General features: G+C 45.2%; 1 protein-coding gene across 1 annotated transcript; it reads right to left on the minus strand.

Annotated features, from left to right (window-relative positions):
* Positions 1–9454: 9454 nt before the first annotated feature.
* On the minus strand, positions 9455–23362 carry LOC146357971 (membrane-spanning 4-domains subfamily A member 12-like). Its single transcript, XM_084859503.1, has 6 exons — positions 23147–23362; positions 20894–21016; positions 18916–18972; positions 14980–15105; positions 11399–11497; positions 9455–9584 (listed from the first exon to the last, which is right to left on the minus strand). Exons 1-6 carry the CDS (start codon positions 23360–23362, stop codon positions 9477–9479), a joined length of 729 nt encoding a protein of 242 aa, XP_084715629.1. The 3' UTR covers positions 9455–9476.
* Between the last annotated feature and the right edge of the window lie 4473 nt (positions 23363–27835).

Genomic DNA, 27835 nt, shown 5'->3' on the forward strand with positions numbered 1-27835 from the left:
GTCCTTTGCAGCCAAAGATGGAGAAGCTCTATACAGTCAGTAAAAACAAGACCTGGAGCTGACTGTGGCTCAGATCATGAGCTTCTTGTTGCAAAATTTCAGCTTAAATTGAAGAACGTCGGGAAAACCACTAAACCATTCAGCTATGACCTAAATCATATCCCTGATGAATATACAGTGGAGGTGAGGAATAGATTTCAGGGATTAGACCTGATAGACAGAGTGCCTGAGGAACTATGGACGGAGGTCCGTAACATTGTTCAGGAGGCAGCAACTCAATCCATCCCAAAGAAAAAGAAATGCGAGAAAGCCAAGTGGCTGTCTGATGAGGCTTTACAAGTAGCTGAGGAAAGAAGGGAAGCGAAAAGCAAGGGAGAAAGGGGAAGATATATCCAACTGAATGCAGAGTTCCAGAGAATAGCAAGGAGAGACAAGAAGGCCTTCTTAAATGAACAATGCAAAGAAATCGAGGAAAACAATAGAATGGGAAAGACTAGAGATCTCTTCAAGAAAATCGGAGATCTCAAGGGAACGTTTTGTGCAAAGACGGGCATGATAAAGGACAAAGAAGGCAGGGACCTAACAGAAGCAGATGAGATTAAGAAGAGGTGGCAAGAATACACAGAAGAACTATACAGGAAAGATCTGAATGTCCCTGGTAGCCATGATAGTGCAGTCACTGAACTTGAGCCGGACATCCTCGAGAGTGAAGTCAAGTGGGCCTTAGGAAGCATTACTAACTAGCTCTTTAGTATTTACTGATATAAATGTTCTTTTAAATTACTTACCTGCTTCTTGGAATGTAACACATGGTCAGCGTAAATAGATTTTTTGTGGCTTTTTGGTTGCTAAAAGACTGATACTATGATACTGGAAGGATAAAAGTTCACCGCCCATAATGCAATGGATTGAAGACTCAACAGCACTAGCAACATTCGAAAGAGTGGTATATAGGCGTAACTTACAAATGGACTTAAATGTGGATATGTAGTCTGCTTTTACTGAAGTTTATGTGTAACCTATATTTTTTTTCCTTTTTTTAACTCTTCCTAGAATATTGTAATCATTCAAAACTGAGGGTTTTAGAATGCTGTTATACTTCCTCCTTCTTTTTAGTTTTGTTATGTTGTTTTTCTTTTTTTTTGTTTTGTTTGTTGAAATTCACAATAAAAAATTGAAAAAAAAAAGTAGCATTTGGGACAAGATGGAACCTTGTTGGGCTCCAAAGCATGCCAAGGAGTTTAGCAGACACCCCCCAGCACCACCTTCTGTAAATGGCCATCCAAGTATGAATGGAACTATTGCAAAGCTGTACCACCCACACGCAACTCAGACTGCCTATCCTGAAGGATGTCATGGTTGATGGTATTGCAAGCCACTGCGAGGTCCAGGAGAATCAACTGGGTTGCATCCACCTTGTCTCTCTCCCAGCAAAGCTCATCCCACAGGGTGACCATTGCATTTTCTGTGCTGAACCCAGGCCTAAACCCTGATTGAAGGTGGATCTAGAAAATCAATTTCATCTGAGTGATGGGATTTGATCTGCAACCACCCTCTCAAGCACCTTGCCCAGGAAAGGGATGTTAGCTACTGGCCTATAATTATTCAGATCTGCGGGATCCAAGGATGTTTATTTCAGAAGTGGTCTCACCGCTCTGACCAGTAGGGAAGAATTGATAACCTTTCGAAACGAGCCAGTTCCTTCTGGATGTCCTAAGCCACGAAGAGCCAGGCTGCTTGGGCTAACTTAAACAAGCACGTTGTCCACATCCTTGGGTCATAAAAGCTGAGTCCTCTGACAATAGATGGTGCACTTTTTGATTGAACTTTCTAAACTGTGTGGCTAAGGGCAGAATCCAACACTGCCCATCCATTCATTAGTGGAGCTGGCTTCTGATTCTGGTTCGCACACAGCCAGTCCCGCCAATTCTGTTGCACAAGCGGCCCCTACCACTTGCGGACCAGCAATTTAGCACTTCCAAGGGTAAGTCCCCAAACAAGCGGAAATGCTCATTCCTGGAAGGGGGCAGGTCATTGGGTCTGATCTGATGATCTGCCCCCTTCCAGGGATGAGCATTTCCACTCATTTTGGGTTGACCCCAGAAGCGCTAAATCACCGGTAGTGGCCACTTCTGGATCAAAATTGGCAGAGTCACACGCATAAGGGCTGCATTGGATTCTGTCTCTGGTCATGTAGAAATTAGAAAATGCAGCATACCAACAGTCAATTGATTTTCTTCTTCTTCTTCGTCCTAACTAGTAGCCATCCAGTTATATTGGTGGACAGCTCCCAGACTACTGTCAGGAGCCAATTTTTCTGGAGCAAATTGCTCCTATATCTTTTTAAGCTGTATTGGCTCCTGGTATGTTTCCATGCCAAATTCAAAATGCTGGTCTTGATCTTTGAAGCATTACCAGCCTCGACCAATATTATGTGCAGGACCATGTGTCTCCATGTGATGAAGCCCACTTGGTTAAAATCTGGAGGGAGGGTTCCTCTTCACATTCTGCCATTGTCTGAGGTTAGTTTCATTGGTACAACGGACAGGGCCTTCTCTGTGTTGGCAACAAAGCTTTGAAACTGTCTCCTGTGGGAGGTGTGCTTGGCCTCCTCTCATTCCACCTTTCTGAGAAATGGTGACAAGCATCCTTCTTCACCAGGCTTTTAATGATAATTGAAAGTGTGGTTTTATTCTCCTGAATCTAGATATTTCCTCTCTTTACAGACATTAGTGCTGTTTTATATAATATTATACAATAGTATATTGGTGCTGTTTTGTATATAATTATTTTATTTTGTAACAGTTGATGTTGTATTGCTAATTTATGTTATACTGCTAACTGACTTGCCACTTCTTAGCAGGAAAAGAGCAGAGAAATAAAATAACATACTTTTAGTTAGGGATGTTGGCAAAATCTGCAATGGATTCAGTTAGTTCAGATTTCTATTTATCTGACCTGTGGATTCTGCTGAGAACCGGCTTCTTCTGCATGGATTCTGTGGACTTCCAGACCGTTCCCTCACTTTTGGGGGATATTTGCATAATTGCTCATTAGTGCTAATGTGTACTTGCAATAATGTGTTTATGCTCACTAGTGCTCATGAGCATTAGTGAGAATGTGCATTTGCACAAATGGAGGATAATTCTCATAGAAAATAATCCAGTTCCATCAATGAGTGGCCAACGGAATTAAAGACACCTGACAAACACAGACGGAAAGGATCTAACAAAATCTGTACATCCCTACTTGTACTGGATTACCTGCAAATGGATGTAGGGATGTACGAAAGTCACTTACCTTTTCGATGAGGCAATTCGCGGTGTGGGGGGGGGAGGCACTCCGCACCTCCCCCTGAAATCCTTCTCCGGCTGGCTCCGCTCCACAGAGATTCTGCGGAGTCGCCAGACGGGGCCGCCCGCAGCCAGAAATCCAGCCGCTGGGCAACTTCCTTCCGGAAGAAGAAACAAACAAACTGGCGTAGGCAAATGGTGGTGGCTATGGCGGCTGCCATTCGCGTTCCCTATTTTTCGCTGATTTGTCTTATGTAAATATTTACGTAGGCTAGAATAGCAAAAAATAAAGGAACGCAAATAGCACCCACTATGCTATTTGCGTTCCCCTTTTTTTCACCGTTTAATCTTACGTAAATATTTACGTAAGATAAATTGGTGAAAAATAGGGAACGCAAATGGCGGCCGCTGTAGCCGCCGCCATTTGCATACACCGGGATTTTTTTTAATTTATTGGCTTGCCATGATAGGCTACGTAAATACTTATGTAGCCTATCACGGCAAAGACCAGGACGACAATGGCGGCTGTGGCAGCCGGTCGAAAGACCAGCCGCTGCCGCCGGAGCCGCCGCCGGAACCGCCGCCGGAACCGCTGCCATCTGGAACATCCGCCCCAGGTAAGCCTTGTCCCGGGGGGAATCCGTGGGGGGGGGCAGGCCGTTGCGCCACAGATTTCGGGGGGCCAAATGCCAGTGCAAATGCCCTCACTGAAATCCATGGTGGAATTCTCCACCATCCCTAGATGGATATGAACTGTAATTAGATGGTGGGCAGGCCTCCAAAAACCATGAAGATCCATTAGATCTCTTGCCTCAGAGGCAGGTTTTCATATCATGATGATTATGTGGTGGGGCTTGTGTGCAAGAATCGTGAGGACCATGCTTCCGATCAAAGCTTGTGCAGCATGGTGTGGTAGTGGCACAGCATACTGGCTCCATGCTGATTTTTCTGGTACACTCCATAGATAAGGGTGTAAAGTGTGACGTAACATTTGATTTTAGGTGTTCCATGTAAAAACTAATAAGATGATTTGGGAGGATCCATTCCTCAAATACCTGTTGTTTTTGTCCTGTGGGAACACCTTGCTCCAATGGATACATGCTTTTTAGAGGCCAGCGAGTATAGAAAGATGAAAGCTGATTTGATTATGGATTTGGAGAAAGAGGCCTGGTAAACATATCAAAACAATCCTGGGTTGTGAGTGTGGAAGTGTGCTGGTGAACACTGCCTGATCGCCTCTGCTGTGAGTGGGAGCACTGAAACAAGCCCGGGATGTTCTGGCCCCTTGCTAGTTTGTTGTGACATGAAACCAAGAACTCTGGTTTGTCATGATCAACCCAGAGAAGGAAGCCACAGTTTGATTTGGGTTCATTTCTCAGGCTTTTTCCAGAAGAGACAAGCCAGACTTGTTTGCACATCATGACAAACAACCCAAGGAGGAAACATTCCTGGATTATTTCGCTGCTCTCACTCACAGCAGGAGATCAGGCAGCATGTACTAGCATGCTCACACATTCCTAAAAAAACAGGGTTTTAAAAAAGTGATTACAGGACCCATGATTTTTTAGGTTCAGTTCTGAGGATATGTGCCTTGAATCAATACTTTTATACTGTAGCGGAACGGTCAAGTACAGGATCAGTAATGGTTCAGTACATGGGCATCCGTGTGATCTATGATTTGACCACGGTTTCATGTGGATCCCATATAAAATTCCTATCCATTTTTTGTGCCGTGCCTGTGCCCACGAGTGGCAGATCTGCAATTTTTTTGGTTCAATCTGTGGAGGCAAATGAGTTTCTTGTACGATGGTGTTTTGGGGTATCTTTCTTGTAAAAATCATAAGGATCCCTGAGGAACCCTGCCTTGGATCCCTGTTTTTGCACCATGGCTATGCCCATGAGCGGCAGATCCCTTACTTTTCTGGTTCAGTCCGTGGAGGCAGATGTGCTCTGTGATTTGATTGTGGTTTGGGGGATCTGCTTTGTAAAAATCATATAAAATGAAAAGGATCCCTGCCTCAGATCCCTGTTTTTTGTGCTGTGCCCATGCCCAGGAGCAGTGGATCTGTGATTTTCCTGACTCAGTCTGTGGGGGCAGATGTGCTCTGTGATTGGATGGTGTTTTGGGGTATGTTTCTTGTAAAAATCATGAGGATCCCTGAGGATCCTTGCCTCTGATCACTGTTTCTGCACTGTGGCTGCGCCCACGAGTGGCGCATCCGTGATTTTTCTGGTTCAGTCTATGGAGGCAGATGTGCTTTGTGATATGATGGTGATTTGAGGGATTTGCTCTGCAAAAATCATATGAAATCAAGGGGATCCCTGCCAAAGATCCCTGTTTTTGTGCTGTGGCTGCACCCAGGAGTGGCAGATCCGTGATTTTTCTGGTTCAGTCTGTGGAGGCAGATGTGCTCTGTGAATGATATGATCACATTTTGGGAGATGTTTCTTTTAAAAATCATGAGGATCCCTGGGGATCCCTGCTTTGGATCTGTGTTTTTGTGACGTGGCTGTGCCCACGAGTGGTGCATCACTGATTTTTCTCATTTAGTCCGTGGAGGCAGGTGTACTCTGTTATATGTTGGTGGTTTGGGGGATTTGCTCTGTAAATATCATATGAAATCAAGGGGATCCCTGCCAAGGATCCCTCTTTTTGTGCCATGGCTACACCCACGAGTGGCAGATCCGTGATTTTTCTGGTTCAGTCTGTGAAGGCAGATGTCTTTCTGTGATTGGATGGTGGTCATGGGGGTCTCCTGTTTAAAAGTCATATGAAATCATGAGGATCCCGTTTTGATTTCATGGATCCTTGTTTTTCTTTCTTCCCTTTGGTTGTAGCTTGGCCACAGGAATGGAGAGCCACTGAGGCAACAACTCATAACAGTACGTCTCCAAAGTTTATGTATTTATCGTAAAAACTGAAAACATTATGGTCGTTTCTGTTTTCCGATGCAGTCAGTGGGGAAATGTAAAATGCAAATAATTCAGATTTCCAGATCTTGCTTTGGATCTGGAGTCTGAAGCGGGCCGGATCAGGTCCAAATCAGTCCAAAGTGGATTGGGGCCGAATTTGAAGCTCCAAATTGGCCTTCAAAGTGGGTTGGGGTCCGTGCACAGCCCTACTCATTTGGTCATAGTTTGGCCACAGGAACGGAGAGCCACTGAGACAATAAGTCTTAACAGTCCCGCTGTTTACTCCCACTGTCTGTGAGACATAGGTCCCCCTGGCTTTGCTGCTTCTTGTCTTCCATTGCCACCCCCTTGCCTGCTTTCTACCTCCATCCCAGTATGGGAGCAAGTATGTGAGTCAAGACGAGCAGCTGCTATTGCTTCATGGTCAAATTCCTGCTCTTTCCCTCTGAGCTTTTCTATGCGAGGCTGTTATTCTGCTCTATCTACTTTCAGTTTTGTCACGGAATTGAGATCTTACACAAGTTTTACACAAATAACTTTTCCTTTCTTGCTTTTCTGCTACATAACCTCTAGGTGGCACTGTGCCATAGTAGAATAACACAATGACACAAGTGTGGAAATGCATTTTGTTTCACTTTCACAAATAATATTACATTTTCTATGCTCTAATCTCCACCCTCACACAAAAGTGTTATTTAAAAAAAACAGAAGTGAAACTGAAAGGTCACAAGGTGGTCTAAAGCACCTGTAAACAACCCTGAGTGAGGAATGACGAGCACACAATAAAAGCCTTGTTTAGAAAAGCCCTCTGTCTGGTGTTGGGACTGGGCCCTGAGGCAGCAAAAGAGCAAATGGGTGATGGCAGGAAGGAGAAGGGGGAGGGCATTTTGCCAGAAGGCAACCCCAAATTTTGGAGCTAGCAGTGTGGCTGACCTGTTTCCTTGATGTGCAGCCTCATTCTATGCATGTTCCCTTGAGAATAAGTCCCACTGATTTTTAACCTCACAAGTGAAAAATAAGAACTGGTTTGCAATTAACCAATGGTTGGGCCTGTTTTTGTAATGACTTGTACTAAAAACATTTAATATCTTTTTTAAAAAATCTGCTGCCCAGCAGTGGTGTAGTGATGGGGGGTCTCACAGGGATGAAGACCCGGGACTTTTTTTAAGAGCCAGGTCTCAGCCAGGTCCCTCCCACTCCCAGCCTACCGCTGTGGGCGAGGCTCTTCCATCTGTCTTCTCCCCTTCCCTGCTGCTGAATGAGGTTGAAGCTTCCATAGAGTATCATATTTTGAAAACCTAAAATGTTTGCATGTGAGTGAGTGAGTGAAAAAGATTTTAACACGCCTGCATTTTACTCAGATGTCCAGTTGAAATACTGCTGCCTTACTCTCAGCTGCACTGTTTTTGGATCCCAGTTGAAGGCTGTATATCTTACAAGGTTGTGTAATCTTAGAACGGGGTGTGGCTGTGAGGGGCATGGCTGTGACTGTCATGAGGGGACCCTGCCACTACACTACACTGGATTTGCCACTACACTACTGCTGCCCAGGTAATGAGGGATGCAGTTTTAAATTGAATGGTTTTAAAGTGTGATATATGGACTTTGAAATTCTGCTCTGGAAATAATTAGGGGGACTGCATGGGGTCACGAAGAGTCGGACACGACTGAACGACTGAACAACAACAACAAATTATGTTGCTGAATGACAAGAATATGCAACATGATTCTGCATTCAGTCTGGTACAGATCAGACCCCCAGCACAGCACTCTCATGTGAGCCCTCCCATCTACCTTCTTTTCCCTGTTTCCTTGGATGTGGTGGCGGCAGAGATGAGGAGGACTCATTGGCGTGATGCTGTAGGGCCCTTCTTAAACCAGGGGTGGGTAACTTGTGGTGGTGCAGATGTCTTGGCCTCCAGCTCCCATGATCCTTCACCATTGGCTATGCTGGCTAGGGCTGGTGGGAGTTGTAGGCCAAAACATCTGAAAGGCCACAAGTGGCCCACCTCTTCCTTGGACACTACCACGAACATGACTGGAATGGAGGGCTGCTAGGACCGTAGGTAATGTGCTCCCCGATTCCCAGTGTCTCTGGATGTGGCCATGAAAGTGACCACCAACACCCAGAAGGTAAATGTAGTTTCCAGTGTTCCCAAGACACCTGGATGATGCTGTGCATCCTCACAGCACCCTAAGGAACCCTAAGAACCATGGGAACTACATTTCCCATGCATAATTGCATCTCTGGATTCTGTTTCAGGACAGGAAGGGTTCTTTAGGTGAGGGGAGGGCAAAAGGTAGATCTTCAGAAGTTTGGGACTTCAATTGCTGGACACCCCTGTCAGCATGGCCAATGGTCAGGAATGCTAGGAGTAGAAGACCCAAAAATCTGGACATCTACTTTCTGCCTATCCCTACCTTAGGTTGTAAGGCATCTAGTGCATTCTTTATGAACAAATGCAGCAGACCCCAGGGATGGTAGCAACCATGGCAACTATATTTTCTATGATTCATGGTGGGCCTAGACACTGCTGTAGCACCTAAGGCCTAAAGAAGGAAATAATGCCTATGGAACCTCCATTTTGCCATTCCTTGGATTTGAAAAGCTTGGGAATGGAAGTGGGGAGGGTTACAGGAGGACTAAGATGGATCAGTTGGGGCCTGGGCTCAACCCTATATACATCCATGGAAGGTGGGTTAACCCTCTGCCGCATTTTAAAGCTCTACTCAATCACTTTTCAAATTTTATTGATGTATTTATTTTATTTCTTACACTATTAGACCACCTAATAATGTCTGGGGCTGTACAGGAATATTAAAACATAGAACAAAATCACAATAAAAAAATGTTTAGAAAAGAGCATATAACACAACCAGGACAAAACCAGGAGTGAGGGGTAAAATCAGGGTAGCATTTAATAAAACCAACTAAAACCAGCAGCAAAAATAAAGCATTGCAAGGATATAAAAGTGCAAAAACTGTACTTAAAATGCCTGGGAGAATAAAAAAGGTCTTCTTCTGGTGCCTAAAAGTCTATTGTGTAGGTGCCAGGTAAGTTTCTTTGTGGAGTATGTACCACAGACAGGGCACCACCACTGAAAAGGCGCTTTCTTCTAGCCACTTGCCTTGCCTCATCGTGTACTAAATGTTGTAGCCTTAGCACATAGCTTTGAAGGATAGAAATATTTGCAAATATTAAAAGAAAATTTGCTGGATTGTCAAGATTGCTGGCGTGATAGCCCCCATAATTTCTTTCGGGTTCTTTATTAAACTTCTGTACGGGGAGAAATATTTTCATAGGTTGGATGAGCAGGATTGCCTTCAGTGGGATTTGTATTATGTCCAGTGACAGTGCGGGTCACATCAACAGTGGCCTGAAACAAACAAAGATTTTTATTGTCACGATCAGCATCGCTGCCAGCATCATGATGACATTCATCAGTGCCCTCACATCTCTTCTCATCATCATCGATACAATAATGGCAAGCAGAACTCTTCCAGTGAAGCTTCTGTCAGAATAGTAAGGAATAGGGTCCACCTTGCTTTTACTGTAATTATTTCCCTCCTCTTCAGGGGCTGAAAGAGCATCAGCCATGCTGGGAAAATACATAGGTTGTCTCCCCTGCTTTTTCTTTTCTTACAAGATCCTGTGCCCGCTTGGTTCCTCTAAAGCTGTTTTAAAATATACTACCCCATTATGTAGTTATACTGACTAGTGTTCTGCTTGCAAAGTTATGCATCATCGCAGCAGCATCCCAGATCTAACAGAGGACACAGTACGTATATATCTAGCATCTAACAGCTAAGGGGAGGGGCTATAGTTCAATGGAATAGCACATGATTTGCAGGCAGAAGGTCCCAGGTCTTATCCCCAGCGTAGATCACAAGTAACAGAGCTGGAAAACGTCTCTCTCCCTGAGATTTTGGTAAGTCACTGCCAGCCAGAGCAGAGTGATTAGACAATAGGAGCCTAGATGGGCCAACAGTCTGAATTTGTCTAAGGCAGCTTCCTATGTTCTTCACAAAGCCAGTCACTCTGTCAGCAGCATGTTTACCCCAAAGCTCTTGTTCTCTATGGACTGTTTAAGTCCATCGAGAACATAGACATTAAAGGCCTCGAGGGTGCACCTGCACCCACAGAAGCCCTCCTGGAGACGCCTGCTGTACGTGGATGTCCCTGGGTATTCTTTTCAGCAGCACAAATAACTGTGGCCATGCCCTGGTTATATGCCAAAATACTGCCACAGCGATGCGGAAATGACAAAGCCAATTTCATGCACATTTGGTGGAAGTGCCCTTTATTTAATTATTTTTTGAAAAAAGTTATATGTGCAATATCAGTAATTACACATGTGTTTGTATCTCCTGTCACCCTCTAACAGTCTTGCTCAGTTATACGGATGGACAGATAGATCCCATACATAATAAACAGAGATGGTTCGGAATCTATTGACTGCTGCTAGGATTTTGGTTTCCAGAAACTGGAGGAATAATGTCACCCCCACAATGAAAGAATGGTTGTGTAAAGTTTGGAAGGTTGCAGAGATGACTACGCTAACTGAATATGTCCGTTTAAGAGATGGCAGACAAAAGACTGCTTGTTTTTCCCCATGTCTGGCACCCTTTTATTGTCTTTATGAGGGCTAGATAGAACTTGGATACTGACAGATATACATGTTTTTCCTTGTTATAGTCTGACAAAGAGGTGAAGTTTACCAATTTTTGACAAACTGTTTAATTATTTTGCTTTCTCAGATGTTTAATAACATATTAGTTATCTGCTTCAAATAGTACCTTGCAGTAATGTTAGATAATGTAGATGCTTGTCTTTTGTATGCATGTTATATTGTTCATAGTATGTATTATATTTCCTTATATAGTATTATAATAAAAATGTATATATAAAAAATACTGCTACAGCAGAAATACTCACATTGTTACATGATGGAGTCAGCTGCAATGGGGGCAATCACATTCCTTATCACTGTTGGTTGCAGATGTTAGATGTACAAGAGAGTATGCAAGATAGGACTGAAGGCATTTGTTACTCATACTGTACTTATTTGTGTGTGGAAGTGTAACTTCTCCCCCATATAATTTTCTGTTGTGTGGTTTTTTTTAAACATGATCTGCTTAAACTCTGAGAAAAACATGAAATGTGTACTGAGTTATTGGTAAAATAGCTCACCTGCCTCCCAAAATGCGCTACCAAAATGGTGATGCAGAACTCCAGGGGGTTGAACAAGAGGAGCAGGATGCTAAGACCCGTTCCTACAGGCTCCAGAGCCTAGATGTAGATCGAACACATATAAAAACCTAGTACAGGCAGATTAATTCAGTTGCGCAACAGTGGAACATAAAGAATTGCTCTAATAACGACCTTCTGGGCTGTGTTCTCATGAAAAGATCAGTGAAAAATTCATCTATAGAAGAGCTGGGAGCCGTGGTGATAATTTTGAATAATTGGATCAAGGGGTGTGTTCAACATAGAATTTCTTCTTCTAATATGTAAAATTGTAAAACCTATGATTGTAATTATAACCTTGGGAGAGCCTTCTTAACACTTTCCTGCTTTGTGATGTTGCATATCAAGGAGACGTCATATTTAAAACTGTTTGATAGGCAATTATACTTTAAATCAACACATTAGGCTAAAAATGACATTTGAGCTTAATTCATGTGTTTTATGACACATGAAAAATCTTTTATTGCATTTCTTAAGTTTTCCAGAGGACACCATTTCCCAAGCATGAGAAAGAGACAGAGGTGCGGTGCATTTCACATTCCATGATAACACTGACACTATCCAATAGGAGTCAGACAACAGCAACTACACAACCATATTCTGTACAAAATTCATTATCTAAATGGGCATACTACTGATGGATGGGGGAAAACACGTTTTCCAAGTGGCAAGATAGTGCGGTGCGAGTACTGAGGAAATGCAGTTTTCCTGTAAGAGTATTGCTGCTTGAGGAAAGGCACTGAGATCCAGCATAGTTGAGCAATAACGATGCAGTTATTTATGCTAAAAATCACCTGGAGAGGACCTATCACGCCCATTCCATCACTCTGATCATGCGGCTTATAAATAAATAGTTTTTAAAGGTTGTGCATGACAGAGGAGGAATAAAAGCAACAGAGTTGGCGGCAAACGGGGGCTCAGCTATTGGCTATTTATTGAAAGAAGGCAAACATGTGGTGGTTGGAGAGGGTAGAAATGTTGGCTTAGACTCCAGAGCTTGCTAGATATTCAAGGGGGAGTCTCCATAACAACAGGAGGAGAAGTGAATGGAGGATTACCCAGATTTTTCAGGGAATTGGCATTGGTCCATGCAGGGCTCCATGAACAAGTACACCATATCATTCTAAATTGCTTCACAGTAACATACTTCCGGGGGGGGGGGAGATTTGGAGTGAATGTCATCAGACTGGCAGGGGCTGATCAACCAACGTGAGAGACTTCCCCCACCCTCCCATGTGAGACGCTTCCCTGCCCAGGTCCTTCCTTACAGCTAAGCAAACATTAGAGAAACATAGCTGCAGCCTTCTCCCTCCCCTGTAGCTCCCGATGCTGTGAAGGAGTGAAGCTACGAATTAATTAGTTCTGAGAAGCAAGGAAGCAGACATCACAGACATGCAGCTTTGACATAGCGCTTCACGGCCTTTAGGAGAGTTAACCCTCTGAATACTTGAAGCACCGTGGCTCCAACCAGCCCCCTTTCTAATCCCCTTTCTCCTTTCCCCTGAAGCTCCTGATGCTGCAAAGGAGCGAAGCTGCGAATTAATTACTTCCAAAAAGCAAGGGAGCAAACATCAAAGATACACAGCTTCAACATAGCTTTAAGGCTCCTAAATGCATTATTCCATGCATGGGGATCTCAGTAACTTTGGGAGTACGCATTTTGGGAACAAGCCTCATTGACCACAATGGCAGTTACTTGTAGTAGACACACACATATTTGTGCTGGGAAAGACAGGGACAGGAAACACCCCTTGACTTGGGTCACAATGAAAGGCACATCCCTGGGCAGGGCTAGCATACCCAAAGTAAATAGTTGGGGCACACAACAGCTATAGCACGGAGAACCTGACTTAAGGAAAATAATTGGACTTTAAGCAGTCTCAGGAAATCTAGTTTTTCCACAAAGCTTCAGGGTGGCTGCGGCCCGAACGACCTAGAAATGCAGCCAGCTCACAGCAAATCACCTGGGGAGACACCCCCCAGGTTTCTAAAGCCATGAACCAAAATGCAAAGAAGGGTCAAGCATGCGTAGGAGAACCATGTGTGTCATCTGAGAATTGCTTGCTGTTTTTTTTGCAGCACTTCCCATTGCCAAAGAGATAAGACACCTTTCAAATTAAACAATGGCTAGCCTCTGGACAAGGTGGGCAGTGAAATTGTCCCCGGGGACGTCACCACTACTCCCAATAGAAAGTCACCCTAATTTCCGTAACAAGGCCAGGACACATAATTTTGCTGAATGGAAAGAAAGAGGGCTCCATCGGCTGTACCAATTTTATGAGGAGGGTCAACCAATAAAAATGGAGGCTTTAAAAGAAAAGTTGGGCAACATAACATTGCTCTGGCTTTTGAGTTGCCAACTCTGGTCCTTTTTGAGCTCCCCTATGGTGAAAAATGAGGCCACTAGAAGCCTAACTATGTTTGAAAAATTAATGGTAGGGAACTTGGGAGAGACCCGGGGATTTATTTCTGTAACATACAATCAGTTCCTGCATTTCACATTTGATTTAACCACTCCACAAAAAACTTGGAGGGGAAACAAAGTGGAACTTTAAAGTAGATGACTATGAGTGGCAACAACTATGGGATAAGCCTCCATATAAATCAATATCAGTCCGAACTAGAGAGATGTCGCTGAAAATAGTCCATGGGTGGTATCTGACTCCAAGGCATCTCTCACTTATGACACACTCAACTTCTCCTCAGTGTTGGAGGGGGTGCCAGGGGTCAGGAACGTACCTGTGCATGTGGTGGGATTGTGCAGAAGTCCAGCCATTCTGGCGGGCAGTGGCAGCAGAGACTGGCCATATTACAAACCAAAATATCCCACATATGACAAGTTTAGCAGTATTAAATTTGCTTATAGGGGAGGCCAGTGATTTAAACAGTAAGGAGCTGATTACTCATTTACTTGTAGTTGCCAGATACATGATAGCTAGGTTTTGGAAGGGATTCACCTTCCAGGGATTAGATTATTGGTATGCCATGGTCTGGCAAATTGCCATAATGGAAAAAATATCACACAAATTGAAGGTGGCCAGGGATCAAAGCGAACACGATTCATTCCATGCAATATGGTTTGACTTTATCGCAAATATGAACAGAACATCAGTATTTGATTCCCTTGCACTATAAAACCCTATGGCTATTATAAGGAAGAAAACAGATGAAGAATAATCCTGAGTCCATCTGATAAAATATCTAGTAGCACTGACAAGAATTACCAGTGACCTCTGTATACCCATTAAGATATAACTGTATGGAAAGAAGATGTAATCATGATGGAATTTGTTTTATTTTAGTTTCCATTTTGGTTTGGTTTGGTTTTATTTTGCTTTGTTAATACTATTGAGATTCAATAAAAAATTGTATTTTTTTAAAAAAAACAGTGGCTGGCCTCTTTGGCAGTGGGAACTGCTGCAGGGAAAGAGCAAGCAAAGCTCAGGATTGTATATGTTTCTTTCCCATTCATGCATATCCCTTCCCCAGATAATCAAAGTTATTTGTGCAATTTGTTCACTTACGTTTAATGGAGCTTTTCCAAATGGGCCAGGAAGTAATGGAAATAAAGCCAGGTCTAATATATATGCCAAGATGCCAACTGATGCTAGTGCAGCACTTGTGATGTTCATTGCAACACTGTAATTCCCCTGAAATATAGAGAGAAAGAATCAGACCGTCCCGAGGTTCAGAGAGAGCGCATGCCTCCTTGAAGGCAAACTGGGCAGTTTCGAAAAAGAGCCACACCCAGTCAAGGTGGAGCGAAACACATGCTTGGAAAGAAGCTGTACTGAAGCTTTGCTCAGTCAAAATCTACATTCAAAGGCAAATCTAAAGTGGCTCAGGGTGCTGTGGAGGGATCAGTAAGCCACGTGGCACTGTGCAGCATCCTGTGCGTCGTCCTTGGATCTCAGTTTCCCCCACTGGGGAACCAAATACAACTTGAAGGCCAGGGGGTTAGAAATGAACGAAAGGGGGATGAGATTTCTCCACAACTTAATACTGTGGTTAAAGAATCTCCGACCTTGTTCATCCCACACCAAGTGGTTGGCATGGGGCAGAGGTACCTCTTGGGTGGCGGGGAGGAGCTCCGCTGGCTGGGTGTGTGTGCTGGAGGCCCCAGGTTTGCCTGCAGTGTCCCCACTGGCTTCAAAGGTTAACATCAGCACGCTGAATTGTGATCAGAAGTAGAGCTGTGCACAAATTACCTCTCAAAATTCTCCACCCTATTCATGGGCAGAGAAATTGGGGGGACCATTTCACCAACTTTCTCCAGTTGGTGGAGAAATTCTCCAACAATTTCTCACAGGTCGGGCTCACCACTGGCAAGGATTATACCACAACTTCTTTCCCTTTTCCTAAGGATTTTTTTTTTTTTTTTTGCACTGCTACTGCAAGTGTCAACAGCAGCAACTGTGTTGGCAGCCTGGCCTCCATTCGGCATTCTCCACAATACCGGAAGACCGGGCTCTGGAGAGCATCGTTCATCATATCTAGCATCATTCTGGAGCGGGGGTGGGGGGGGGGAAGGCAAAACCCACCAAAAAATGGGGAAGAACATTACAGGAACTTCTAGGAAGTCACCTTTCATTTCTAGGGGTTAGAAAAGAAAAATCTCAGGACTTTTCTGAGAAAAATGTCTTCTGAGAAATTCTGGATCAGCTCTAGTTGTCAGGACTCAGCCCTTTCCCCAGGATCTTCCAAACGTTACATTTCGTAGGAGTGATTGTGTATACATCTTGGCTCTCTTCAAACCTTGGTTTTTTAGCCAGATCATTCTTCTTTAATCACTGGTTTTTGTGGGAGCTCTAAACGCCACTGCTACTCTTCTGCTGCTATCTAACAACTTCCCCTCCCTCTTCCCATGTTATCTGAGAATGGGGAAAACCCAGCATTTTCTGTGCTTGCGATTGCAATCGCCATTTCCCCTCTGTGTATTTCCCCTTTAGCGCTTTGTCCCGCTTCGTGTGGGCGTGTGCTAGGGGGTGTTGCTGGGTGGTGCTGAATGACATTATCATGACAACAACAGATCAGGGGGCAGGGAAGCTCACTCACCATGCTTCCAGTGACCATTTCTGCCTGTCTCCCATTCCACTACGGGAGCTTGAACTGTAAAGTGGTTAACCATCCCAAATGCTTCTCTGAGATCACCCTGAACACAGCAATGCTTACTTCTGAGTAAACTCATTGTCTGTAAGGCTTTCCTGGGAGTAAGTGCCACTGAAATTTGTGTGACTTGCTTATGAGTAGGCATGCATAGGAGTGCACTGTAAGTCTACTTAGAGTAGCAGTCTTAAGGTCTCCCATCTCCTTCAGTGCATGTACTTGGAACCTCCCCCTCCCATTGACTTCACTGACTGCTTCTTCTCTCTTTTGCTCACCAGATTGATGGGCTTTTTTCCTCCCTGGGTGGATGGGGGAGTCTCCCTTCTCAGCCACGCAGGAGAGAGGCTTGACAGTTAGGATTTCAGTGGGTATTAAAGTGCTTTTTCTCCTCCCCTGAATGAATTCATCATGCAGAGCTTGTAATGGTCATTTTAATGGTTTCGTTTCAGTGTGTGGAGTTGTTTTAGATAAGGCAGTAATGCTGAGGTGGTTTTCCATACTACTCCCTTCACTTAGCCAGCCGCTATCTCCTGTCCTAGCCCACCTTGCAGGGTCATTGGGAAGCCAAAATAAAGAGGAAGAGCAACAACAGTGCTGGGGGGGGGAGCAAGCCAGGTCTAATGAAGAAGGTGTCCCCCACGAAGTGGCTGTCTGCGGGGGTGGCTGCTAGGGATGGCTTGGCACATTGACAATATACAAGTCCATTGGTGGATTTCTTACTTCTGTAGTTGGGAACCCAGAAATCGGTATACCCTTCAAACTCAGTAGTGCAAGCGATATACTGCATTTAATTCCATCACACGCTGACATATTTAGCAGAGAAGGACCAGCAGTGCCAGCAACCTTGGGGCAAGCCACCGAGAAGACTCCCTCTCCCTCTCTGCAAAGTCGGAGGAAGGAGGGGGGCAAGGGACCAGCTCCCATAGCCCACTATCCCGGTCACTAGAAGGGCTTCCGACTTCCCTCCTGCTGCGGAGGAGTGGAGGGACAGGTGGAGCCATCGATCATGTTAAAGGAAGCATCAGTGGAGGGGAGGGTGCAAGGGGCCAGCAGCCCCCTTCTGTCTTGATTGTTCCATGCAGCTCCACCCAGCCATGAAAAGGTGTAGAGCAGAGGGACGCGCTATGAGAGATGCCTGTATACAGGGCCAGTCTAAATCCTGGAAAGGACCAGTTTGTAGTGGGAGGAATAAAATGCCAGGTGTGAAGAGAACCCTTGCCTGTAATGCAGGGCAGAGAGATTATTGTACAATGAGAGACAGGGCATCTTAGCCACCTCTTCAGTAAGGGAAGCACAAGAACCCTGAACACAACCCTTGAGAATTCCTCCAAAATTTCTTCTGCTTTGAATTTCTTTTCAAAAGGAATTTCTTTTCTATCAAATTGAATGAGAATGGCTGAAAATAACGTGGAAAAAAATTTCAGCACAGCACTAATCAGAAGTACACTGCGAGCCATTGATGTTCTTTCACTACTAGCAAGGTACATTCCCACCGAATCAAATAATTAATCAATCAAACAAATAGCTACGGTATGCCTGATTTGAGGTTTCTTGTTTCCCCATGCATCCTGTTTTCAAATTCTAACATTGCTGGAACTAAAGAGGGTTTTTACCCCATTTCTTTCTGAAACATGATGAATCTATTCTTATAGAAGTTATCTGATTTTGTAATATCATACTCTGGAAAAGCGGGCCTCTTCTGACACTGCTTCCACAGCTTGTAAAACAGTGCAGTGTGGCTACTCCCCACACTACAAAGGTAATGTGGGAAGCCCAAAGTTACATGGGAGGAGTCCACAATATAGCTTCTCCCTATGCTTCTGTCACCCCTCCAGGAAATGGGGCAATGCTGATGTGGAAACAGGAGACATGTTGTGCACGCCTCTCGCATGATCTGGGGCTTCTGATATTTCCTTCAAGTCTCAGGAAAGAGCTGCAATGCAGTGGCTTCCACACCTCCAAGAGAACATCAGAATGGGGCTAGGGAACACTCAGTTGCCTGTATGAGCCCTGAGAGCAGGGTGCCATGTCAGGGTCTGATTGGCAGACACAAAGCTGTTGCCACTTTTTGGCTGATCAAGGAAGATTTACATTGAGACAGAGCTTGCTCTGTTCAAGGGTGAATGTTGATGGGAGCAGCGAGCGGGACTTGATTAGCACATGGCTGCCCTCGGCTCTAGGTTGGCTGTAGAGTTTGCTGAGCACCAGTCATACAAACAACGTTGACTTAGAGAAAATGTACATCTGCGTGGTATTGGCTATGGAAATTGCTTTGGCTATGTTATAAGGAGGAGGAAGTTTATTTGAGGGCATCTCCAGCATTATACAAGCAGAGCAAAAGTTATATATCTCACCAAGTTGGTATTCAAGTGTTTTTCAGCGGACACAGACACAGATCCTGAAGCAATGTACTGTTAAAAAGGAAAAGGGCAAAAAGATGCATTTGAATGTATTCACTTAAAAATTAAAGCACAAGCCTCTATATTAAACAAATGAACAAACACCTGGGTGTTAAGGGAGCGATGTCAGAAAATAGGATACTTTTTCCCTTGATGATCAGCAAGTGTTGCCTTTAAATAAGGAACAGTGTTGGCCTCCTGACTACCTTACAGTTCTTCCTGTCACTCCAAGAGAAATGCATTCAGAAGTGATAAAGTGCACCACATTTGATCATCTATGTTTGAACTTGTGTGCGTGGCCAGCTGCCCCTTCAAATATGAAACTTAAGCCCTGTATACCTGGGAAATTGATTCAGGTGAAACCCTGGGAACAAATGAGACCTGGCTGCTTCAGGGAAAAAGTTTTACCCATGAGCTGAATGGAAACCTATCAGCAGCTGCTTGATCCATCACCTGGTATATGATGCACTGTGGCCAAGATGCAGTTGGACCATTCACTCTCCACTCTGGCTCTCTACCAAGCACCACTGCTGCAGGAGGATTGCCTGGGCTTTCATCACTGGGTTCTTGTCTCCCTCAAACCAAAGCATTGTCATTGGGGAGAAAAGTGAAATAAAAAAGAATGATTTCTCAGTTGCTTGGGAAAGACCTCTGAGAAACTATGAAGCAGGGCTTCTTCACACAGAGCTTTTATCCTGCTATTGAGATGGCTCACTCACAGAAGTTTGTGGGCCCTTTAGATGATGTCTTGAACCTCCAGGGCATCTTCTGCACTAAATGATCTGTATTCCGTTTTTAAATAGATCGGAGATAATGAGCTATCAAATTTCCCCAGTTGTGTTCTGCTTGAGTTCCCTCCGTGAAAAGAGGAGAAGCGGCAAGAAGAGGAGCCAGATCAATGAAACATATGGAAGACTCAGATATGGGGGAGAAGGCGGGGGAAAGGGGAGGGGGAAAAGGAAGCACATGTAAAGGGAGTCCATACTGATCCTGCATTTAAAACGGAAGCAGAAAGCCCCATTTTAAATGCAGGATTTTAGGTTGGTGTAGAGATGGTTGCAGTCTTGCCCAATCATCCTTTCCAAGAGTCTTTCATCCGGTTTTGATGCTTACTTAGAACTAGAAATGTGCTTGTCACTATCATGGGTACACTGTTTGTGAAAAGCATGGGCTTATACACCACAAGGACCCCCATATGTTTACATGTGGGCAAATTTGTACACAAAGCCACATCACAAATCTCTGTGGAGTTCCTGCCAGTGAAGGCCACGCCACCTTAACTCAGGGGTGGAGGAGAGATTTTGTATCCACTACAATCTCATCTCCAAATACAGCATTTGTCTACAAAAAGAACTGAGAACCATTCCCTTATATGGGAGTGAGGACTCCACAGGGGTGGCAGCTTAACCTGCTCCCTGCTCCTGCTGACACGAGCTGTTGAGAACAAAGCCATCACCTCTCCTGGCCCAAGTTCTGTTAGTGCAGGAGTAGCCACCCTGGTGCCCTCCAGATGTTTTGGACTACAATTCCCATAAGTCTGAGCTAGCATAGCCAATGGTTAGCCATTATGGAAATTGTAGTCCAAAATATCTGGTAGGCAGATTTTAGTGTGTTATGCAAGAGAGGAATGGGATCTAGAGAACTGAGTTCATATATATCTAAAATGCCCAGTCCTTCAGCCTCGGGGCAAATAACAATTCTTTATTTCCTTCATTTTCACAATAATCTTATTTCTATTCCATTTTTCAGAAACCAAACAGAAGGTGAGAGAGATAGTGGTATATTTACTAGCCCTAAGTTATCTGCATACAAAGGGTCAACAGCTGATCAGGAATTTGAATATCAACGCTCTAAATTCTCCAACATCTAAATTCAAAACAATAAGACACGGAAGCATATTGGCTGTCAAAAAGGCAAATAATTCAGTACTTACAAATAGACCACTCCAGAATGGATAACCTTTAAGAATGAACACGGTCAAGTAGTATTTGTAACTAAGAATAGCATGGAGAGCTCCAAAGCCCACATTTATCAATCCAATTATGATCTGTATGGCCTGTCGGAGGAAAACGCACACAGAAGATAAAGCAATTCACTCAGACATGGAAATGCATGACTTTCCAACATCATTTTAAAATGAGGAGAAATCCAGCAAGGTTATTTAGTCAGCACTCAATACAAAATGTAAACCGGAACTTTTCTTTGCCCAGAACTCACCCCCCAAATAGGCACATGCCATTTTCAAAACTGTTTAATCATGATAAATGGTTAAAAAAGCCACTTCAGAGCACCTCTCCTGTCCCTAGACTGTGTGTGAGAGAACCTGTATCAGCACTGTTTTGGCACCAGGCGCAAAATCATTGCATACATCCTCCTCCTTTCAAGCCTTTCTCCACACAGTCCTTTTAAAAAATAATATTATATCCCTTGCATTGTATTATTTGGGCAGGAGGAGGTTTTGAGGAGAGAAGAATGTGTGTTGCTATCAGAATAAGGGGACACTTTATTGGTGAGTAAAACAGACTTTTGATTGGGCAGACCTGGATTCAAATCCCTGATGAATCATGAAAGTAGCCTTAGGAAATGTAGTTTTCCAAAGAGCTATTGACAACTTCAGTAGCCCATGGGGAAAAGGTGCTGGAGTGGGCTGGGGTGGAGAGATTTGCTGGCACCACCAAAGAGCTAGCAGACAGATGAGTGAGTCTGATGGAGTTTGCAGGCTCATGGACAAATTTGAGGAGGGGGCGAAGGGGATTGTGGAGGAACTGATGGAAAAAGGAGGGGCTTAAAGGCTCACTTGGGTATTGAAGCAGCAGCATTCTCCATCGCATTCTTGATGACGTCGGGCTCCTTCACACAGAGCTTTTATCGTGCTATTGAGATGGCTCACTCACAGAAGTTTGTGGGTCCTTTAGATGATGTCTTGAACCTCCAGGGCATCTCCTGCACTAAATGACCTTTATTCCATTTTTAAATAGATTGGAGATAATGAAGTATCAAATTACCCCGCTTGTGTTTCACTTGAGCGAGTTTTCTCCATGAAGAAGGAAAAGTGGCAAGAAGAGGAGCTGGATAAATGAAACGTTTGGGAGACTCAGATAAGGGGGAGAAGGAGGGGGAAAGGGGAGGGGGGGAAAGGAAGCATGTGTAAAGGGAGTCCGTCGTGATCCTGCATTTAAAATGGAAGCAGAAAGCCCCACTTTAAATGCAGGATTTTAGGATGGTGTAGAGATGCAGATCAATAGGGACATGACAGGTTCTGACTTGGCTAGTAATAAACTGAGCTGTTTTTTGAGAATTGTGGAAAATAGTTCTGCTGTCCACGCACATTTACAATCCCAACCGTAGAAGGGTTTTCCCTGTCCCAAACAACCATTGTGTCTTGGGCTATGCATACACCACGTTTCAAGTTTGTGGCTTATGTAGAACTAGCTTAATCCATTTTGGTGTAACATTTAGGTGTTTGGGTGAGAAATGCTTCAGCTGTTTCTAGTGATAAGGGTGCTTTGAACAGCCAAGCCTCAACTCGGACATAATAGAGTTATGTGAACAAGGCAAAGCAGGTCCTGAGGTTGCACATTTGCCCTCTTCCCTGTCCCCCCAACACAGCTATGAGGAGGAGATTGGAAGCATCCACTTCCTGTTTTAGCCTAACTGGAGTTTACTGTTAATCCAAACTGGGGAAACTCTGGATCGTGTAAGCTATGATTTGTTAACAAGTCGGGATCACAAACTATGGTTTGATCCTGGCTTGCTTCAACAAAGCATAGTTTAAACTAACTACACTTCTGGTTAGTTTAAAATGGGAAACGAAAGCTTCCAATCTCCTCCTTGCAGCTGCGCTGAAGGAGGAGAGGGGAACAAGGAGCATATGAACCTGATTGTAACTTCAGCTCATTCACATAGCACTCAACCGTGGTTTAGTTTTTCATCTAAAATGGGTCAAACTATCATGACTCCAGATCATCTAACCATTTAATTACCTCAGTGAATGAATCGGCCAGCCAGTTAGCCCAAGCTTTTACATCAGATCAGAAAATAATATAGATTATCTTTTTGTTGGTACTACCATTTGGATCCAGATCCTATTGATCAAATTATTATTTCCCGCACTGATACCATTACTGCAGGCAAACCGTTGAAATAATAATGGCCTGGAACTTGAGCAGATATTAGGCATACTTACCCCCAGAGTCTTGGCCTCTACTTTAAGGCACTTCTCCAATGGCCTAACATAAGCATTCTGCTGAGGTGGGTTGCTGGGGCTTCCATGCTGCTGGCCTCCATGTTGTACATGTTGCATAATAGTATTAGGGAATACCTGGCCTGCTTGGATTACATTGGCATGATTTGGAGGAAACTCCATTGTTGCATTAGCCATTCTCACTGAATCTGCTGCCATACAAACTAAACAAAGCTGTCTGCAAAACAAGCAAAATGTAACAGTGTTCCTAGTTCCTGCCCAAGCAAGTAGAACCATCATATTGTTAGCATTGTGGGCTTGGTCTAAATGACCTTTTTGGGGGCCCTTACAGTCCAGTGCATCTCACCACAAACAGATTCAGGATCCCTTCCAGCCCTGTAACTCTTGATTCTAAGATTTCAGGAAGTAGAACTATGGTATATTGCAAGGTCCTCTCAAGGCAACACCTCTCAAAGACAACCTGGCAATAGACCACTTATGGCCAGTAACATTCTAATTCAGAATGTTACTGGCCTAGGGATGGCGGAGAATTTCTCCCTGAATCTCCGGGAGGCCGAAAGCCAACGCATTTGGCCCCCTGAAATTGTTGGTGAAATTCTCCACCCCCCGCCCCCCCCCCGGGATGGGACTTACCTCCTGCGAATGTCCCTCCTGGCGGCGGGTCCCGGAGGCGTTTCGGCGGCGTTTCGGCGGGGGCGAGGGCGGCGGCCGGTCTTCCGACCGGCTGCCACTGCCGCCATTACAAAATAAAGTAAAAAAACCCCGAAACCTCCCATGATAGGCTATGTAACCATTTACGCAGCCTATCACAGCTAGATTTCCAAAGTCAGCCGTGATAGGCTACGTTAATCGTTATGTAGCCTATCACGGGTAACTTTGAAAAAAAAAAGCGTGTATGCAAATGGCAGCGCCGATGGGCGCCACCATTTGCGTTCCTTATTTGGTCCCGGTAGTCTACATAGAGATTTACATAGACTATGGCGAAAATAAGGGCAACGCTATTTGCGTTTAGGGATGTACGAAAGGGACTTATCATGTCCCGCAGCTTGCTTCGCGGTGGGGGGGAGGCGCTTCGCTTCTCCCCCAAATTCAGGCTGGGGGGGAGGCGCCCCGCCTCGCCCGGCCGAAATTCAGGCCGGGGAGAAATGCCTCGTCTCCCCGGCCGCGAAATAAAAAGTAAAAAAAACACAAAACTCCGTGATAGGCTACGTAACGATTTATGCAGCCTATCATGGCTAGATTTCCAAAGTCAGCCGTGATAGGCTACGTAAATCGTTACGTAGCCTATCACGGGTGACTTTGGAAAAAAAAGCACGTACGCAAATGGCGGGGCTCATGGGGCGCCGCCATTTGCGTTCCTTAGTTTGGCACGTCTAGTCTACATAAAGATTTACGTAGACTACCGCGAAAATAAGGGCAACGCAAATAGCTTTTTTTTTTTTTCCCAAAGTCACCCATGATAGGCTACATAACAATTAACGTAGCCTATCATGGCTGACTTTGGAAATCTAGCCGTGATAGGCTATGTTAATCGTTACGTAGCCTATCACGTTTTTTTTGGTTTTTTGTTTACTTTACTTGTAATGGCGGCGGTGGCAGCCGGTCAAAAGACCGGCTGCCGCCCCTGCCCCCACCGAAAACCTGACGAACCGCCGCCAGGACCCGCTGCCGGGAGGGACATTCGCCAAAGGTAAGTCCCATCCCGGGGGGGGGGCGGGGGGGCTGAGAATTTCACCGCCGATTTCAGGGGGCCGAATGCGTTGGCACGCGGCCCCCCGAAGATTCGGGGAGAAATTCTCTGCCATCCCTATTTGCTTTGCCCTTATTTTCGCCGTAGTCTACGTAAATCTTTACGTAGACTACCTGGGCCCAAATAAGGAACGCAAATGGCGGCGCCCATGGGCGCTGCCATTTGCGTATGCACTTCCCCCCCCAAAGTCACCCGTGATAGGCTACGTAACAATTTACGTAGCCTATCACGGCTGACTTTGGAAATCTAGCTGTGATAGGCTGCGTAAATAGTTACGTAGCCTATCATGGGTGTTTTTTTTTCACTTTGTATTTCGCGGCCGGGGAGACGGGGCGCTTCTCCCTGGCCTGAATTTCGGCCGGGCAAGGTGGGGCACCTCCCCCCCGGCCTGAACTTCGGGGGGAGAACTGAAGCGCCTCCCCCCCCACCGCGAAGCAAGCTGCGGGACCAGGTAAGTGACTTTCGTACATCCCTAATTCTGATGACCTGTTTCAATGGGAGCTGGGATGGGCCAAGAAAGCATAGGTGATGGGCAGAGACAGGTAACTTGCCTTCTCTCTCTCATTCTCTCCCCCCCACCCCCCTCCTCATCTCAGACTATTCTGGAATGGAGCTTAGTTTTCCCTCTTCCCCAAGAAATGTGCTAATAGAATCTGGGGTGAGAATAATCGAAGCAAGCTAAGTAACTGTGTGTAACAGTTTGAAAGGAGGACAGAGCTGATTTTGCTCTCTGCAGGAAATCCTATGGGTTTGTGGGTTCCCCTAGACATCTGATGGGGAGCAGGAATCTGTTGGAGTGTTAGGGCCGATCTACACTTTTGGGTTTTTTCACTTCCAATGAGGTCGCGCATCTTTCACACTACACACTACCCACCTCGAATTGGAACCAGAATTTCCCGCTTCCATGCTCCCGCTTTCAATACCCTGATATCCTGGTATTTCCCCTTAATGTGCTCTGATTTTCTGCCTTCACTACCGTATCCGGTCATAGTTCCCTCCTCTGCCTGTCCACATATGGCGGTGTTTGTATTTCCCTCCTATCCAATCACAGCTCTCAACGGCCCCATGTCTTCTTCCAGCTACATAGCTTCCTCAGCAGCCCCCATTCCCTCAGCAACAAGCAACGGGCTGGATGTGCATGCACTCGTCTGGTCTCGGAAGCTAAGCAGGGTCAGCCCCGGTCAGTAGTTGGATGGGCAACCACCTGGGAATCAGACTTCCTGCATTGAGCAGGGGGTTGTTCTATCCCTTCAAATGAGACTAAGTTTTGCCCCCTTCTATCCCCTGCTTTGGCTTAAAAAAAAAAATTAAGGCGTTATCTTCAAAGAATCGTGGCTTCTCCACAATTTTTTTTTCTAATTCAGGCATGATCTTTGAAGATTCGAAGATTCGAAGATGTGAAGCTTCAAATCTTCAAATCTTCAAAGATCATGCCTGAATTAGAAAAAAAATCGCGGAGAAGCCACGATTCTTTGAAGATAACGCCTTAATTTTTTAAAAAAAAGCTGAAGCAGGGGATAGAAGGGGGTTAAACCTAGTCTCATTTGAAGGAATAGAAGCTGAACAACCCCCTGCTCAGTGCAGGAAGCCTGATTCCCAGGTGGTCGCCCATCCAACTACTGACCGGGCTGACATGAAGCTTCGAATCTTCAAAGGTGCCAGCAGCCCCCCCAAACGTGAGCACTGGGTGCTGCCACCACTGCCCCTCTTCTTTGTGCCGGATGTCAAGGGCTGGCGCAGGGAAAAGAGCATTGGCAGATACCCCCAGCCACTCGCCCTGGCCTCTAGCGGGGGGGGGGGGAGAGAAGAGGATAGGTGCCTCCTTCTTCCCTCCACCCCCACCTGCTACAGCGGCAGTGGCAAGGGACAAGCTGGTCATTTTCCCCAAGGCCAGGAAAACATGTGGAAAACGATAAGCCTTTCCCGCGCCATTGCCACACGGTGGGCGTGGAATCAGCAGAAACAGGAAGAGTTTCTGATCCTCCAATGAGCACTGCCATCTTTAAGAGCAGGAAAACAGCACAGCACTCGAGTGTGAACTGAGCCCGCGCATTAGATGAAGCACCATAATGGGGAATATGGCTGAGTGTGGATAATCACGTTTTAATGCGAGAGCGTTTAACCTGACAGGACACTGAATTTGTTGCGATGGTAGGAGCAATGTAGATCAGCCCTTAATAATGTGGACCCTCATCTTATGCTCACCCTTTGTCTCTGTGTGTAAATAAGCCATATATCACAGAACTGGCAAGTCTCCAGTGATCTGCACCTAAAGAAGCTGAATTCCGGGTAAGAACTTGAGCCCCTGAAACTTCTCACTGCTTGGAAGTGGGGTGCATACATGTAACAATATGTGCTTTGCTGGGGGGATGGCCCTTTCTGCTGGTAGAAGTGCCATGACTGCAAAGTGTGTTGCAAGTAGGGATGTACGAAAGTCACTTACCTTGAACAAAATTTGATTCGCGGTGGGGGGGAGGTGCTCTGTCCCTCCCCCCGAAATTCTGGCTGGGGGGGAGGTGCTCCGTCCCTCCCCCCTGAAATTCTGGCTGGGGGGGGAGGCACTCCGTCCCTCCACCCCCGAATCCTGGCTGGCCGGGCCGCAAATGGCGGCAGCCGTAGCTGCCGCCGTTTGCGTCCCTGCAGTCAGCCATGATAGGCTACGTAAATCTTTATGTAGCCTATCATGGCTGAGTAATAAAACAAAACCAAAACCATGCGTACGCAAATGGCAGCACCCATGGGCGCTGCCGTTTGCGTTCCTTATTTTGGCACGTCTAGTTTACGTAAACATTTACCTAGACTACGGCGAAAATAAGGGGAACGCAAATAGCGTATTTGCTATTTGCATTCCCCTTATTTTCGCTGTAGTCTACGTAAATGTTTACATAGACTAGACGTACCAAAATAAGGAATGCAAATGG

Source organism: Heloderma suspectum, chromosome 1 (genome assembly GCF_057233095.1).
Source record: "Heloderma suspectum isolate Gila_16-S chromosome 1, 16-S_ref, whole genome shotgun sequence".
NCBI classification, from domain to species: domain Eukaryota; kingdom Metazoa; phylum Chordata; class Lepidosauria; order Squamata; family Helodermatidae; genus Heloderma; species Heloderma suspectum.

What these genes read in the sequence shown, in the direction of transcription:
- LOC146357971 (XM_084859503.1), bottom strand. Translation starts at nt 23,362, where the DNA reads ATGGCAGCAGATTCAGTGAGAATGGCTAATGCAACAATGGAGTTTCCT. An exon ending in CATTCTGGAGTGGTCTATTT is followed by an intron (nt 18,973 to 20,893) that starts GTAAGTACTGAA and finishes CCTTTTTAACAG; the next exon opens with TACATTGCTTCAGGATCTGT. An exon ending in TTGGAAAAGCTCCATTAAAC is followed by an intron (nt 11,498 to 14,979) that starts GTAAGTGAACAA and finishes ATCTACATCTAG; the next exon opens with GCTCTGGAGCCTGTAGGAAC.